Source organism: Saimiri boliviensis, chromosome 20 (assembly GCF_048565385.1).
Source record: "Saimiri boliviensis isolate mSaiBol1 chromosome 20, mSaiBol1.pri, whole genome shotgun sequence".
Taxonomy (NCBI): domain Eukaryota; kingdom Metazoa; phylum Chordata; class Mammalia; order Primates; family Cebidae; genus Saimiri; species Saimiri boliviensis.
The window spans coordinates 14,387,035-14,402,446 of record NC_133468.1 but is presented as its reverse complement, the minus strand read 5'-3'; the positions used below and the strand labels follow the sequence as shown (position 1 = coordinate 14,402,446).

Here is a 15,412-nt window from a genome sequence, read left to right as displayed (position 1 = left end):
GCTTCTCTGAGATGGGCTACTTTTTTGTAAAAGCAGAGTGATGGTAACAGTAGCTCTACTGAGTGATTGTGAGGATGGCAAGAGCTAGCACGTGTAAAAGCACTGGTTGTACTGTTATTTTTATTTTCCTCATTATTCCTCCCCTGTAGTGGCATGGAAGGCATGAGAAGTTTCACCCCCTTCCCACCATGCTATGCTTTTCCTCTTACTTCCTGGAAAAGGGAGGGGATGGCTCCTTTCCCTGTCCACCATACTCTGTACTGGGCATTCCCCATTGGGAATGAGTCAAAAATGAGGTTGAAGTGGCAGATTTCAGTCTTTCCCAACTTTGCACCAGTTCATTTCTCTCCAGTCAGTGGTTCCCTCTCGGGCTCACCTCTGAAGTTCTCATTCAATGTAACTGGTGAAACCGACCTGAGCCTCGATGTAAAGAAGTTTTACGGTATTTCCATTCACAGAAAGGATGGAATAGCAGGGTTACTGCATGTGAAATACTTCTACTAGCCATTGACATCGATAAACTTTCGTTAATTTGAGAGATTTCTGGGACAACCAATGTGTCTTTCCTTGATTTCTACTTCATGATGCCTGATGTCAGAGAAAACATACCCGAAACATAACATTTTGTCTTTTTTTTTTTTTTTTGAGATGGAGTTTTGCTCTTGTTACCCAGGCTGGAGTGCAATGGCTCGATCTTGGCTCACCGCAACCTCCGCCTCCTGGGTTCAAAGCAATTCTCTTGTCTCAGCCTCCTGAGTAGCTGGGATTACAGGCTCATGCCACCACACCTGGCTAATTTTTGTATTTTTAGTAGAGACAGGGTTTCACCTTGTTGACCAGGATGGCCTCGATCTCTTGAGCTCGTGATCCACCCGCCTCGGCCTCCCAAAGTGCTGAGATTATAGGCGTGAGCCACCGAGCCTGGCCACATTTTGTCTTCTTAATTTGTAGACTTTTAAGCTTTAGATATTTTAGAATCCTCTTTCTGGGGATAGGATGTTTTGAACTCTCCTCTTTCACTCTGTGAAATTTATCAAGCTAATGTGTGATACTGTCACTGAGTTCCTATTTATTATTTCATTGCCAAGATTCTTTATGGTGCCTAAATTGTGATTACAGAGAAGCATTATAAAATGTCAATGTGTGGATGAGATTTGGAAGGTCTAGGGGTGGGGAGGGGAGGTTCTTTAAATGGAGATGTCAGCTCCAGCCAATTTCAGAATGGCTCACCATTAAGATGGATGGTTTCAAAGCCATGTGCCTCTGCTGGAAATTAAAAACCCACAGAATAACTGATTATGATTAATTTTAAGTACTTAGCCATGTGAAGCCAAATGAGAGTGTCTTTAAAACAAAGCTATTGATCTGGCTTTGTTTGGAATTGAGAAGATAAACTAATCAGATCCTATGGGCTCTTTGCAATGATAGGGAATGAGAACTTTTTTTTTTTCTTTCAGTCACAGGTTTTTAAAGCTTCAACTCGGAGACAGCTGGTGCACCTGGATACCAATTTTTTTTCTGGTATCTGAGTAGAGAAGAGCTGTCCAAATCTGTCATGGGCAAAGGCTTGATGGGGGTGAGGGTGCATAGGGGCAGAAGTTAGGAGAGTAGAAGGGATGGTACTTATGAGATCCCCTCTGATGTAGTACATACGCTGTCTGTTTTTAAAAGTTGAGGAGATAGACTCAGATTAAGACACTTGACCCAAGCCCCACCCAGGTGTGTCAGGCTGCAAAGCTCTCTCTTCTCTCTCAGACCGCCTTCCTGGTGAGGTGAGACAACACCATTCCTAGCACAGAGAATGAACATGAGGGCTGTCAGGTTGTCACAGCTGTTTTGTGGCAGCTGGTGACTTCCATTTCCTGGTCTCTTCCCAAGGAATATTCTTATCTTTCTCATTCTCTCTGTCAAGGGAGGAAAAAGGTGATGTGCTCCGAGCAGACCTTTCTACAAATGCTATTTTGCAGGCAGGGAAAACCCTGCCTACCCTTCTCAGCCCCAGCCTCCTGCTAAGAGGAGTCCTAGGTCACTCAATTTGGGCTGGCATCCTGTCTCTTCCAGACAGGCATTTGTTGCCGGTTCCAGGGGTCAGAGTTTGGGTGAGGAGAGACAGTCTATCTCAGAAATGACAACGTGACCTCCCTGGCTGTAGGTCCTGTCTTTTCTGGACTGGGAATTCTCGGCTTTCATCTGATTTCAAGCAGCTTGCAGCCTCAGCATTCCCTTTTATTTCCCGTGATTCCTCTTGGAATCACCTTCCTCTCAAACAACGTGGAGAAGCTCTCTCCAACCCGTTGCTAGTGTCTGCGGGGCCAGGTGAAGAGGAAGGCAGAAGGAAGACCTTTCACTCTGTCCTTCACATACAAAGGAATGCTTTAAAATATTCACTCACTTATTTTTTTTGGCATTCATTCATTCTTCTGCAATCAGAGATAGGTAACCTGTGACCGTGTACTTTTTTATTTTTAGGAAGATGCCCGAGAAACCCCGCTCTGCTATCAGTCACTGGCTAGAATCGTACCTCAGAATTATTTTTAGAACCATGCAGCTACAGAATTTGGAAAAGGGAAGTCACTCCCAAGATGGAGCAACCAACCCTTTCCTTTTACAAACGAGAAAACTGAGGCTCCCAGAGCTGAAAAGACTTGCCCAAGGTCACACGACTAATCAGTGGCAGAATCCGGACTCAACCACAAGTGACACAAGTTCTTCTGTGTTGTGCCGCCTTCCTCTCTAGCTTTCTCTAAAGCAGGGACAGCTAGAAGTGTAACTTTGGTGAGAATCATGTTTTCTTACACGATTCAACTTTAGTTTGAATGACCCCAAGATGACTCCCAGCTGACTTTCCTCCTGAGAGTCAGGTTTTCTTAGTTAGACTCATTTGAAAATCCAGAACTCAGAAAGGCAGCTACACATTCTTTCTAGACAAGGTGGATAGGGTGGGATTATGGGGAAGGAGTTGCCTCCTCTCATCTCCCCCCATTACCCCTCACCACCCCTGGCCCCTTTAAGGTCAGTTACTGTTTAAAGTTTGAACTGATGCCCGAGATGAGATACCAGGAGCAATAGCAATGACTGGGCTTTCCCAGGCTGTGTGGTATTCCCCTGCCCTGTGCCAAGGTCCCTTTTTGATTCAGGTAATTCCAGCTGACCTCCTGGCACTAATCCCTCTCTCTCTGGCCCCAACCCCAGACCCTGTCTCCTCCCGGTATCCCAGTACTCAAACACAGTGTCCCTGATGCTGTGGCAGGCTCGTGGCAGTGGCGGGGGGTGGGGGTGGTGGTGGTCCTGCTCTAGCCCATCTGTCTCTCCCAGCCACAAATACTGTGGGAGCACTGGGGGAGAAAAACTCAACTGAGACTTAATTAGCAGGAACCCCAGTTTGTGGGAGGTGAGAAATCACACTTGGCTGCCTGCAAACACTTTGGCCAAGGTGAGCCCGAGGGATCTCCTGGTTCCCAATTTTAATAGCACTGCAGCAGAACACCAGAAATGCATCCACACAGACCCTTCCGTACACACACTCCCCTTCTCTCCTCCCCACACAGACACCACACACACACACACACACACTCTCTCTCTCTCTCTCACACACACACACACACACACAAGGCAGCGATCGCAAAATCAACTCACAGGATCTCCAAATCGCGCAGCGCTCGGAAGGCTCCATCTTCAATGCAGCTGATGTGGTTGTTGTCCAGTTGCCTGTGGAAAAGCAGGGGAGAGCGTGAAGGCTGAGCGGGGGCGGCATGAGGGGCCGGCGGCCCGGGCCACCCGAGCGCCTGTCCCTCCACCCCCTTGCAGGCGCTGCTTGTCCCCGCCAGGAGCTCGTGCAGAGCCAGCCTGTCGCCACGCTGCTCCGTCTCTCCTCTCTGACTGTCTGAGGGAACTACACAGACGAGCGCACCAAAAGGCTGTCAGGTCTCAGTAAATATTAATTGCGCATTTTTTTTTTTTTTTTTTTTTTTTTTAGGCAGAAGGGAGTAATTTCATTACATTAGGGCATCCAATCCATTACGAGCTCTTACCGTCATGTCACTGAAACAATTTCATTAAGCTAAAGGCCTGTAAATCATTGGAGGTCACTGCTCTGCCCTCCGCGACCTCCCAGAATGCTTTTTTCCTCTCTCTCGTTCCCTCGTCTCCCTTTTACTGGAAGTTGCAGTCTTCTGCTCTGACACAGTGCTAAATCTCAAGGCTTTATCTGCCCAAGAGCGGCAAGGGTGCATGGGGAATATACCAATTCCAAATTAGACTCAACTAATCTAATTTTATAGTCTTTTTATTATTCTAAGCACCAAATGTCTGTGGTGGTTTGATGCCTCTGTGCATTGTTACGGGGCCCATCTGGTAGGTCATTCTATGGAAGCATTTTCTGACTAAATACAGATTCCCTCAAACTGCACCAACCATCATCAGCATTAAAGAAATTCATTGATGGAAGCATTCACGAAGGGGGGAAAAAGGAATATTGTTATTGCCTTAAAGATGTACCGCTTCGATTTAAATTGGGGAGAATTAAATACACCTAATTCAAGACTCCTCTTTTATTTCCCTTTCCATCCTGTGAGCATGAAAATAATTTCTCTTAAAAAGATGACTTGACTAATACACATTCTAGTTGGAGACTGAGCTATTTCAGTTGAGGGATGATACATAGATACCTTTTTTTTCTAAATAAAAAAATATATAGCGATATTAACCATAATCACACCCTGACTTAAATATCATATATACATAACCCATTTTATTCCTAAAAAAGACCCTTAAAAAACAACAAAAAGGTTGTTATACAGGAATGAGTTATTGACACCAGATTGTTGTACTCTGTTCGCGGGGCACACCATGGTCTTTGGGGACCCGGGGCAGGTGGAAAGAAGTGTGGGTATACTAAAGAGCCCCTAGGCTTTCTGAATTTTCTCCACCTCTCAGGTGGAGGGATTTCCTGGTGTTGGAATTTTCATTTTGTAACTTGACCTAAACTCAGGACAACTCTTCACAAAAGACGTGTCAAAGATACCTCTGGGAACCCTCTCCCAGGGCTTTATTTTCCACTGAAGGCAGGCAGAATTAAAATGAAAATACTATTATCTTTGGAAAAGATACAGATGTAGAATTGTGTAAATGCACACAAATGAAGCACAATGAGAGTGATGCTGTGGGTTACATCAGACAGGCTCTGTCACGATATTATGGGGAATTATTAACACATCATCTCAATAGATGCTCATGATAGAAGATTTAGATATTTAGAATTAAAAACATAAACAATCTACGGGCATCTCGAGAAGCAGCAGCACATTTTCGGTTGGCGAGTTCCGTATCTAGCGTTCTAAGTTCTAGCTGACGCCCACTCACAGAGTCTCACCGTGAACTCTCTATCCCTAATTCTTCTGGAGTCTTTCTTCACATGAGTTTGCTGAGTGTCTTTTTCATAGATTTCTTGCAGTGCCGGGACTGCTGATTCCCTGCAGAGGTTCTATGAAGGCAATCTAGTCCTGCTGCCCAGCTTCTAGATTTATCATCCGCTTAAAGGCTAATGAATCAACAACCCCTGCCCCATGCCAAGGCCACCAAACCTTACCAAGCAGAAATGCAGTGGAGTTGGCTTTTGGGTCCAAGAAACTGTTCAATGAATATGCTGAATTCGGCAAAATGGCACCACCTGCCTAAGTAGAGAAGGATCTAAATGATCACATTGGGAAGTCTGGGGTGTGCAGAGATGGCAGTTTGTGCATCCGTTTTTGTGCAGACGTTTTATAGAGGTCCCTGCTATTAGTATATTATTTAATTACTGGATTTGTGAAGTGTTTTCTATTCTTTTTCTTTTTGAGAGCACCAGAAATCAAATAGGAGACTCTAAATGTACAGAATTTTTCATGGAAAGAATGAAATCTGCAGGAAAAAAGAGAATGCCATAGAAAGAAGAGGAAAAAAAACCCAGAGTGGTAGAAAGAGAATTAAAAAGTGTGTGGTGACGAAAGATCGCCAAAAGATTTTTTAAAAAGATAAAACACATCTTACTCAATATCCCATCACAGTCCTGCTACTCAGCAAACTGAAGTGGTGGGGACAAGAGTCTTCAAGAGGGCTCTGATCATTTTCATGCTAAGAGCAGAGACATCTAATATGTTACTAATTACATGATGTTTAAATATTTTCGGTAGGTGGGACAAGTTGATATCTAGTTTATTTGCAATGGGGAAAGCCGAACTTTATTATAAGCATCTCTGTGGGTGTGTTTTATAGACCATTTTAAAACACAAAACACCAACATTTAAAATATGTATGCATAAGTGCGCTTTTCTAGAAGACATTTATCATAACTGACATTGTCTTCTTTTGTTCTAACCACAGATAAACGGAACAGACATGGTATCCAGCCGTGATGGTCAAGGAGCCATTCTCAAGATGCCCCATTCATTACCAGGGTCTGCAAGGGTATAACACCCATGGGGGTCCCATAAAGTAAACAAAAACCACAGCAGTTACTCTACTTCCCAGTGCTTATGTATCTCCATGGCACCCAGCATCAGCGTATTTGTAAAAAGCCCAATTAATCATCCATAAGCATTCCTGATATTTCATGCAAATACACTAGGTCCCTAAAACAAAGTAAATACACACTTGGTTCAGACAGGTATCTTTTTCTTTGCAAAATGACACCTCAGTGACATAAAAGTTAGTCCTGACGCACAGAGAAGGGAGGCGAAATAAACACAAGCCCCGCATTTCTTTCAGGATGGTGGAGTGGAGCGTTACTAAACACACAGAGACCCTTCTGAAGCTGAGGCCAAAACATTTGACTTTGCAGTTTGCTCCTCGGGGTTGAGGTGACCGGAGGCCGCTGACTTGTATTCTAAGCTCTCAGGTCAAAGGTCTATATCGTGCCTTTGAAAGGCCTCGTACAAAGGCCCTCTCAAAAACAAATCAGCAAAGACCATGGCCTACCCTGCAACATGCACACCATCACCCGGGAGGCATCTGCAAAAAGGACACTGGAAATGTGCACAGAGAGAACTCAGCAGTTGGAGGACACAGCTCTCTTTCCATTTTTCCTGGGCATAAGAAGTGTATTTCCCACAGCTGCTGACTATCTGCTTCTTATCACACCACATCATTGACCTCAGTGCCTAGCACAGTGCCAGCCACTTCACAGATGGTCACCAATGATTGCAGAAGAGTACCTCTAGAGAAAGTGTCGGGGCTGAGCCCAACCTGTATGGAATACCAAGCCATATTGTCACAACTGTGACCCTTCTAGTAGCAATAGTGAGTAAGGACTGAGCACTCCTGCTGTGCCTGTACATGGCTAAGAACCTTCCCTGCTTTCTTGTCTTTCTGAGACACAGACCTCTACCAGGGAGCCCTTGAGAAGGAGATTTGGAATAAAACAAGATTTCTATGGGTCCAGGATGAAGACGGGGAATGGGAAGACAACAGATTGTGGGAAGGCTGGCTATTTTTTTGGAGGCCACTTTTATTGTCCTCTACTTAACACAGAATACTCAATTTGATTTATACCCCACTGTCTCTGAATAAGCCAAGAAGCCCCAAAATGTTTCATGATATTAAATTAACTGCTCTAATTTCTCCAGGAAGCTCAAATTTCGGCAAACAATATGAGAGCTAAAATGATAATCAGAGTCCATTTAGAGAGGATTCCTCTGACAAGCACTAAATGCGAGCCGTTTTCTGACTACTGTATTTTTATACTCTGAGAATATAAACAAGGCAGAAAGGAAAGCCAGCGTGAGTGAGGACTTAAAATAATCTCCACAAACGGCAGACTGGGAGATAACACTTTTGTAAGAATTCCCATTAGTAAGCATAATATACTCCTATTATCACAGTTCATCTCTTTCAATTACAATGTGAAATTTCATAATTGAAGCAGGATTAAAAATATTTTTGTGCTTCAAAAATTAAAGCAGCATATCTAAATCCTTTAAAAAGGGTTAAAAAACTGACTACAATTTAAAAAGTAATCTAGCTATATCCCAACAATAACCAAAAAAAAGGAAGAAAGAGATAAAGGATGAAATGAAAAAGAAAGAATTTTTTTTTAAATTCAGGACTTCAATGATACATTTGAGTCCCCATGTAGAATATCTTGAAAATAGTTATCTCCAGAAATAGGCTTTGGGTATCTGGAAGAAAAGTAGAATTCAAAACTGGTTATCTACATGCAAGGTCTGCACACCAGGAGATACCTATCCAGTTGTTCACTCCTCATCCAGATGTGCTGGGGGCCCAGCATGTCATCAGGTGGATGGTTAAACTTAGCCTGAGGGCACTGTCCCTCCAGGGGCCCCAAATCCAGCAGCAGCATTCTGCTCTAGGCATTCTGTTCGTGTTCCTCCTCATGCTAAATGGGAGAAGTAGCTAAGGCTCAGCACCCTTTAGAGCTTAACAGTTTGCTAACTTCTGAATAAAGGTATCCCTCCCAAATGTGCCAAATAATTGCAGGGACTTCTGTATGAAATTCACAAGGGAAGACTTACTAGAAACCCCAAGCAAGCCAACAGTCATGAAATCCAACAAGAAATTAACCCACAAGAGTAACATAGTACTAATAGATGTTCACACTGTATTAGGTACTCAGGATATAGAATAAAGTATAAGACATCCTTTGAAAATATTTGGAAGAAGGTTGCCGCCTGTGGTTTTTATGTCTTAATTATATTGAAAGGTTTAAGAGAATTTAAAAACCTAAACTATAATAAGTTGAATTTGTTTTTTATTATATATGTATATGTTCATCCTTGTATGTTTTCAAGATATTCTTTTTCTAGACTGAGGAGAAACAGAATGTTGCAACTGTAAAAAGAAAACTGGGGGAATCCCTGCTTTCATGGAACAAGGCAGAAGACAAAATGTGAAGCCGCCTTGACATGCTATTTCTTTCCTCACTATTATCCAATTGTCCTTTAAGCAGAAAATAAGAAATCTAGAAGCGCGTTTGAAGGCTGTTTTTTTTTATGACAGTTTAGCATTCTAAAAAATCATTATAGAAGAACAAATTATAGAAGCGTTTGTCTGCTGCTAGCTGGGGTCTTTGAAAAAAATAAAGCTCAAGGTTATTTTAACTGACAAAAGGAAAAAAATTATCTTCAAAGAAATGCACATACTTTATATAACTGAGTACTGGTTACACTTCCTTAAACAAATATAACACTTGATCTAAGCCACAATCTGCTAATGAATTGCCACTGCTTCTCGTCATTAGAGGACTACCGTAATTCTACATTAACACTACATCTCAAATGAGCAAAAGGAGGTGAATCTACCATTTTGCTAATTTTGTACTCTTGCCCACCAGACCCTAGAATACATGCATATAGATATGTTTACTGATCCATGAATTATTTAACTATCCACAAAGACCCCGTCTATAAAACTGACAACTTTATGCCCGTTTTTCCTACAAATGTAGTTACATGTAATACTGTATACATGTAAATACAAACATATATAACTGGTAAAGCAGTTGTTGACCTCTGACATTTAATGTGGTATAGCCAGTTATATTTACAGAGATATTTAGATAATTGTTAGCATTCCAAAGACTTTAACCCACCAAATCTACTTTGTAAAGGACAAAGTCCCAGGTTAATGAAGCTCTCTGATCAGAATAGCCTGCTTAGAACTTAGTTGAAAATTGAACAAGTCGGTTTCAACAAATGTTGTTATGCATACTTTGCCACATAGCTAACATAACACCTTTTATTTTGTATAGATCATAATGCCGTTCAACAGATGCAACTTCTCAGCAGGAGAATAACTGCATCCACTCCAGTAGATGCTCCTGAAAGCAAGCTCTGCAATAATGCAAACAGCGATGATGGATTAGCCACAAAGAGGCACACCAGGCCTTGGAGAATAAAGAGGTGTTTTACACATCACTGGGAAATATCAATAACTCCACTTCTCTGTTTACATAGTTTCCTGCATCTTGGGCATTTGGCAAATGAATTTGTGCTGAAAAATGCAGGGGGAAAATCCCTGCAAACCAATTTAGCATTGAAGATAGTTATGGGGACAAGCAGAGATCCCATTTAATTTTGGTGAGTTTAAATTTAAAACAAATTTCTGGCATTTCTAGATAAATAAAAGAACAACAATAACAAAACAAATCCAAAGCAAATCAAATGCAAACATCCCATAGTCACAGTGAGAGCATATCATTTGTTTTCCAGCAACTTTGAGACCAAAGGACCATGGAAGTTTGGTTACTATTTGCAAAATGTACTGTCACACTTCGAGGCTTGCCTTGGATCTACAGTCATCCCACGTTAGGGCCAAAGGGTTGTATATCTAGGTGGACCCACTCCCCAAGCTTTGCCTGAGACTTTCCCTGTTTTAGCACTGAAACTTCTGTGTCTAATCCTGGGAAACAAATCAATTCCAGGCAAACTGCGATGGCTGCTTACCCTGTTACACCTCACGGGGCTGACTCAGTTGAAAATAGATTTATTCTCGGCAGGCATATCATTCCCTCAACCATTTCCCTAAACCTTAAAACGTCTGTTGACTCGCAAACCCAGCTTTCAGTTCTCTTGGCTCTAAAAGGCTCCTCACTGCAGCTTCTGTAAAATGGGCTGTCCCTTTGCAAACACACCCACAATAAGGCTGGGGGGAGCCTTGAAAGTCACTGAAACGTTGGGCCTTGTATTCTCTGCCTTCCTGATTGGGAATTAGAATTTCTTTGTAAGAAGTATCAGTGTTTAACTCGCCGGACTCGCTGATGTCATGAATACTCAGAGACTGGACAAATACATGGCTGTCTCCATAGTGATTGGGGCAGGTTTGTGGTTTCCCTAGTTACACTCTTGAGCGATAACCATCTGTGGTTCCTCCCCGGCAGAGGCACTGGGAAGATGAAATGTGCTTTTGTTAACGGGCATGAAAAGTTAGCTCCCACATTTCTGTTTTTTACTCTGTTTTTCTAAATCACCCAGCACAAACTGTAGTGAGGCAGAGTTTTTTTCTTTTCATCCCTGTGGGGGTTTCAGAAAATTTTCCCATTGGGCTCTAAAGATTAAACGATTCCTGCTGTGTGACTATGACCACGAAGCAGGAACCAGAGCTGAGGTATTTCTTCCTGGATAAGAGGCTGGCACCCAGGTGAGATGTTAGTTTTCATTCAAATACAAGATTGCAAGCATCCCCACTCTGGGTCGAGGCCATGAACCAGCCCATTCCGGTGAGTGCTCCCTGACAGTGCACTGAAGCCACATCAACTCCTTTGGCCTCGAGAGATCTTTGTTTCCCTTTAAAAGAATCACATAGAAGGCTCATCCAGAAAATTTGCTAAGACTTCCTTGAATTTATTCACATTTCCAGCCCATACTAACTAACCCTTTGAAGCCTCTTATTTGCTACCCATTTTTTTTCTTATAAAAATGGAAGACTAGGGCTTATATAATTTGTAACTGCAAACTAAGTGATTCACATCCATGCCCAGAGTCTCAGTTGTAAAAGGCAGATGATGATAGTCCAAAAGGAATTTTTGTGTATTAATGAAATGTGTGCACTCTGAAAATGTATTTGTAGCATTGCTTAATTTTGCTTTAAAACAAATAATATTAAATTTAGGAATTCTTTTTTACATCATCTCCAAGCTGTCTTTCAGTGCTGAAGTTATGTGACCTGAGATTGATTTCGTATGAAATTTTAAAGAAAATATTCCTGTTCATCTAACTTAGACCCTTCTGTGATTTGAACCTATCTCTTTATCCCTTCTTCTTCCAGCCCAGACCAAAAAATCTATTATTTAAGATATTCAATAAAGTCTTTCTGAACTAAGGACTCACAAGCTTTCCGTACTTCTCCAGCTGTTATGAGATTGAAATGCAAGAAGCCACCAAAAACCTACACCAAAGAGAATACAAACTGCTCCCTTACTGAAAGAATGACACCAATGTGAGCACATAGTCACAATTTTCATAGGTAAGACAACCAAGGAGAGAAATTGCAAAATGTAATCTCATTTCTTGGTGGCTACTTCCAACTAATAACCAATCAAGTAATGTACTGAATACTTAAAAACAGTCAAATGCCACACCATCTATGGCCTATAAATCCTTAATCTTAACATTCCGTAATCGCTGCATGAGCCTTCAGTGGCTCCCTGTGGCCGACATTATAAATTGTAGCAACCACAAAACCATTATAAACATAATAATTGCACGCAACACTTATTCAACAGTTCTTGAGCATCAAGTATTGAACTGAGCACCTTTTAAGTGTCTTATGCCAGTCTGATCTCACAATAATTCCTACAAAAGAAGAAAGTGAGGCATGAGAGCTTTGTCTTTAAACTCGGCATTGAACCCAGGTCTGTCCATGCTCACGATGACTGCAAGAGATGCTGCTCCTCTGCAAACAGCCCGGACTCTTCAGCATGGCCTTCCTGCACCTCCTTCTGTGTAATACATGAATGCACCAAGTTCACGTTTCCATGTCCACTTACGCTTGTCCTTGCCCCTTCCCCTGTTTGTGAAATCCCTCTCCATCCATCAAGACCTTCCTCAAAGGCCACATCCTCTAGGAGACCGTCCTATACAAACTCAGGCAAAATGAACAGCTTTTTCCAAGCTCTCATGAGCCTTCGGCCATGCCCTCATTCAAGCACTTACTTCACAGAGTAGGATGAATTGTGAATACAAGACCAAACTGAGGTTCGGAGAGGTTGTCATGCAGCATCATCAAAGGAGCTTGGCTAGTTGATGGGAGAGTCAAGTTCAAACCTGCTCTCCCAATCCAGGAGCTTCAGGGCTTACCCATGAGGCTATTCCACTTCTCCTTGACTTTGAAAATACAAAAATGGGGAGCCTATTATGACTGTGTGGGTGTAACTCCAGTTACTGTAGGCTAGGAATATGCTGGTGAGAAAGCCAAGCTTTAGTTTCGTATTTGTCACTGGGAACTAGTTGCTTTCATTGGCCTGCAAAGCATTCTGACCCAGAAGATGGTGCTGGGGATGGGGGAAGCAGTACACTCAATAGTGTCCTCCCCACTGCCTCCTGTGTCTCTCAGTTAGACTCCTTGGGAGTCCCAGTCCATTTGGGATCACTAGGGATGGTAACTGATTTCAGCTCCAGTCCCTGAGGATCATGGATGGATGCCTGCACCTTGAGAGGATGCTTCAATTCCAGGTCACCCAGTAGGACTCGATGGGTGGCCTTCTGACCAGGCTGGGACAGCTTAGTGCTCTCTTGGGCAGAGGCATGCCCTCTCCGGAGAAATGGTTCTCTTTGTTCTAGGCACAAGTGGTAAATTACACAGATTCAAATCCATCATTCCTGGGCATGGCCTTCCCCAGAGATGATAAGGCTGGTCTTCCAAGGTATACAAGCCACGGGAACCAAAGGAACAAGACAGGACTAATCAGACGGTATCACAGGGTGTTTGGGGTGAGTGGCCACTAACGAGGCATCACTCAAAGGTATGCTTGTGGCAGCCATGGCCAATTAAAATATGTCTTGTAAGCTCAGTATAAGGGGTATATCAAGCTCCTTGTAATTAACTGCTGAAAAAAAGGAGCATCAAAACTCAGCAGCACGTGCTGTGCTGATAACTGCTTTCCATCTAGCTAATACACAGCACGGAAATGCTCTAGGAAGAGGCCAGCTTCCTTTTCTTTATTATTACTTTTAAGGAATAATGAATGAACTCATCAGCAACAGGAGAGTGGGTACAGTCTCTGTTTTACACACTACTGTACCTGGCCCACGGTGCCTGGCATACAGGAGGTGCTTAGTAGAAAGCCCTGGGGTCACATAGGATTCCACTTCACATGCACTAGAAAGGCTATAATTAAAATGATGAAAAACACTAAGTGCTCAGTGATGATGTGGAGAAATGGGAACACTCCTACATGGCTGGAGGGAATGTAAAATGCTGCAGCTGCTGTGGAAAACAGTTTGGTGGTTCCCCAAAAAGTTAAAGATAGACTTACCCTATGACCCAGCAATTCCATCCCTAGGGATATAGCCAAAAGAATTAAAAACAGGTGTTCAAACTAAAACTTGCACACAAATGTTCATAGCAGCACCATTCGCAATAGCCAAAAAGTGGAAACAACCCAAATGTCTGTCAATGGATGGGTGAGTGGATACATGAATTGTGGTATGGGCACATAAAGGAATATTATTCAGCCACAAAACAAGAATGAAGTACTGATGCACGTGGCAACATGGACAACCTTTGAAAACATTATGCTAAGTGAAAGAAGCCAGACAAAGGGTCACCTATTGTGTGAATCCATTAATAGAAAATGTCCAGAACAGGTAAATTCATAGAAACAGAAAGCAGAGTATCAGTTGCCGGAGGCTGGGGTCAGGGAGGGAATGGGGAGTGGCTATGAATGGGTATGGAGTTTCCTTTGGGGATGATGAAAATGTATTAGAAGTAGATGCAAGTTTACCATTTCCATTCTCTTTGCCTGACTTTTTTTTTTTTCTCCCTGTGTCTTCAGTGATTTTTTGGGAGGCCAAAGTGGGCGGATCAGAAGGTCAGAAGTTCGAGACCAGCCTGGCCAATATGATGAAAGCTGCCTCTACTAAAAATACAAAAAAATTAGGCAGGTGTGGTGGTGAACACCTGGAGTCCCAGCTACTCCAGAGGCTGAGGCAGAATTATTTGCACCCAGGAGGCAGAGGTGGTAGTGAGCTGAGATCACGCCACCATACTCCAGCCTATGTGACAGAGTAAGACTCTGTCTCAAAAAAAAAAAAAAAAAAAAAAAAAAGGATAAAAGTGATTGCTGCACAAACATTGTGAATGTACTAAGTGCCACTGAGTTGTACTTTTAAATGGTTAATTCTATGTTATGTGACTGTTACCTTAGGAAAGGAGAAAAGTGAAGCTTGTTCTTTATAAGACTTTATAAGCCCACCCCATTTTGAGGGTGGTTTTTCTCTGAGGACATCACAGTGAAAGGCAGGGAAGCCTAGAGTCAGATCTGAACGTTGCATACGATGAACTCACAAACCTGATTCTATCTGGGTGTGAAAAGAAATATCTTAGCATTGACGAGAAATGTGAATGAAGGAGAGAAACATGAGGGAATTTAATTCACCTATTTTTGAAGATTATTTATAACAAATTTTAAAACTCCCTCTCCCAGCTTGCTTTGGAGACACTACCAACCACTCAAGACTCGGGGGAAAAATGTCAGTTTAGGCAAAGAGAATGGGGATGGTAAACTTGATGGAAGGGGAAAAAATTACCTGCTAGGCTCCCAAGTCCAGCATAAAATAGTGTAGGATTAACCACTGTTTTGTATTTTCCACACCACTGCTCCTCCTTTTGCATCAGTAGCCAGCACAGTTAACTCAGTAGATTGCATTTGCATTTCAGAAGCTGAGCTCCTCGTGTGCACGTGTGTGTGTGTGTGTGCACG

The 15,412-nt window shown here is 42.6% G+C and overlaps 1 protein-coding gene across 2 annotated transcripts in view; it reads right to left on the bottom strand.

Moving 5' to 3' along the window:
- Window positions 1-15,412, bottom strand: part of SLIT3 (slit guidance ligand 3) — a 627,330-nt gene that overhangs the window by 176,680 nt on the left and 435,238 nt on the right. For both annotated transcript variants that reach the window (XM_003936171.4, XM_010346663.3), the window contains exon 6: window positions 3,637-3,708. In XM_003936171.4, coding sequence (XP_003936220.2) covers window positions 3,637-3,708 — 72 coding nt within the window. The remainder of the gene's footprint in view (window positions 1-3,636; window positions 3,709-15,412) is intronic.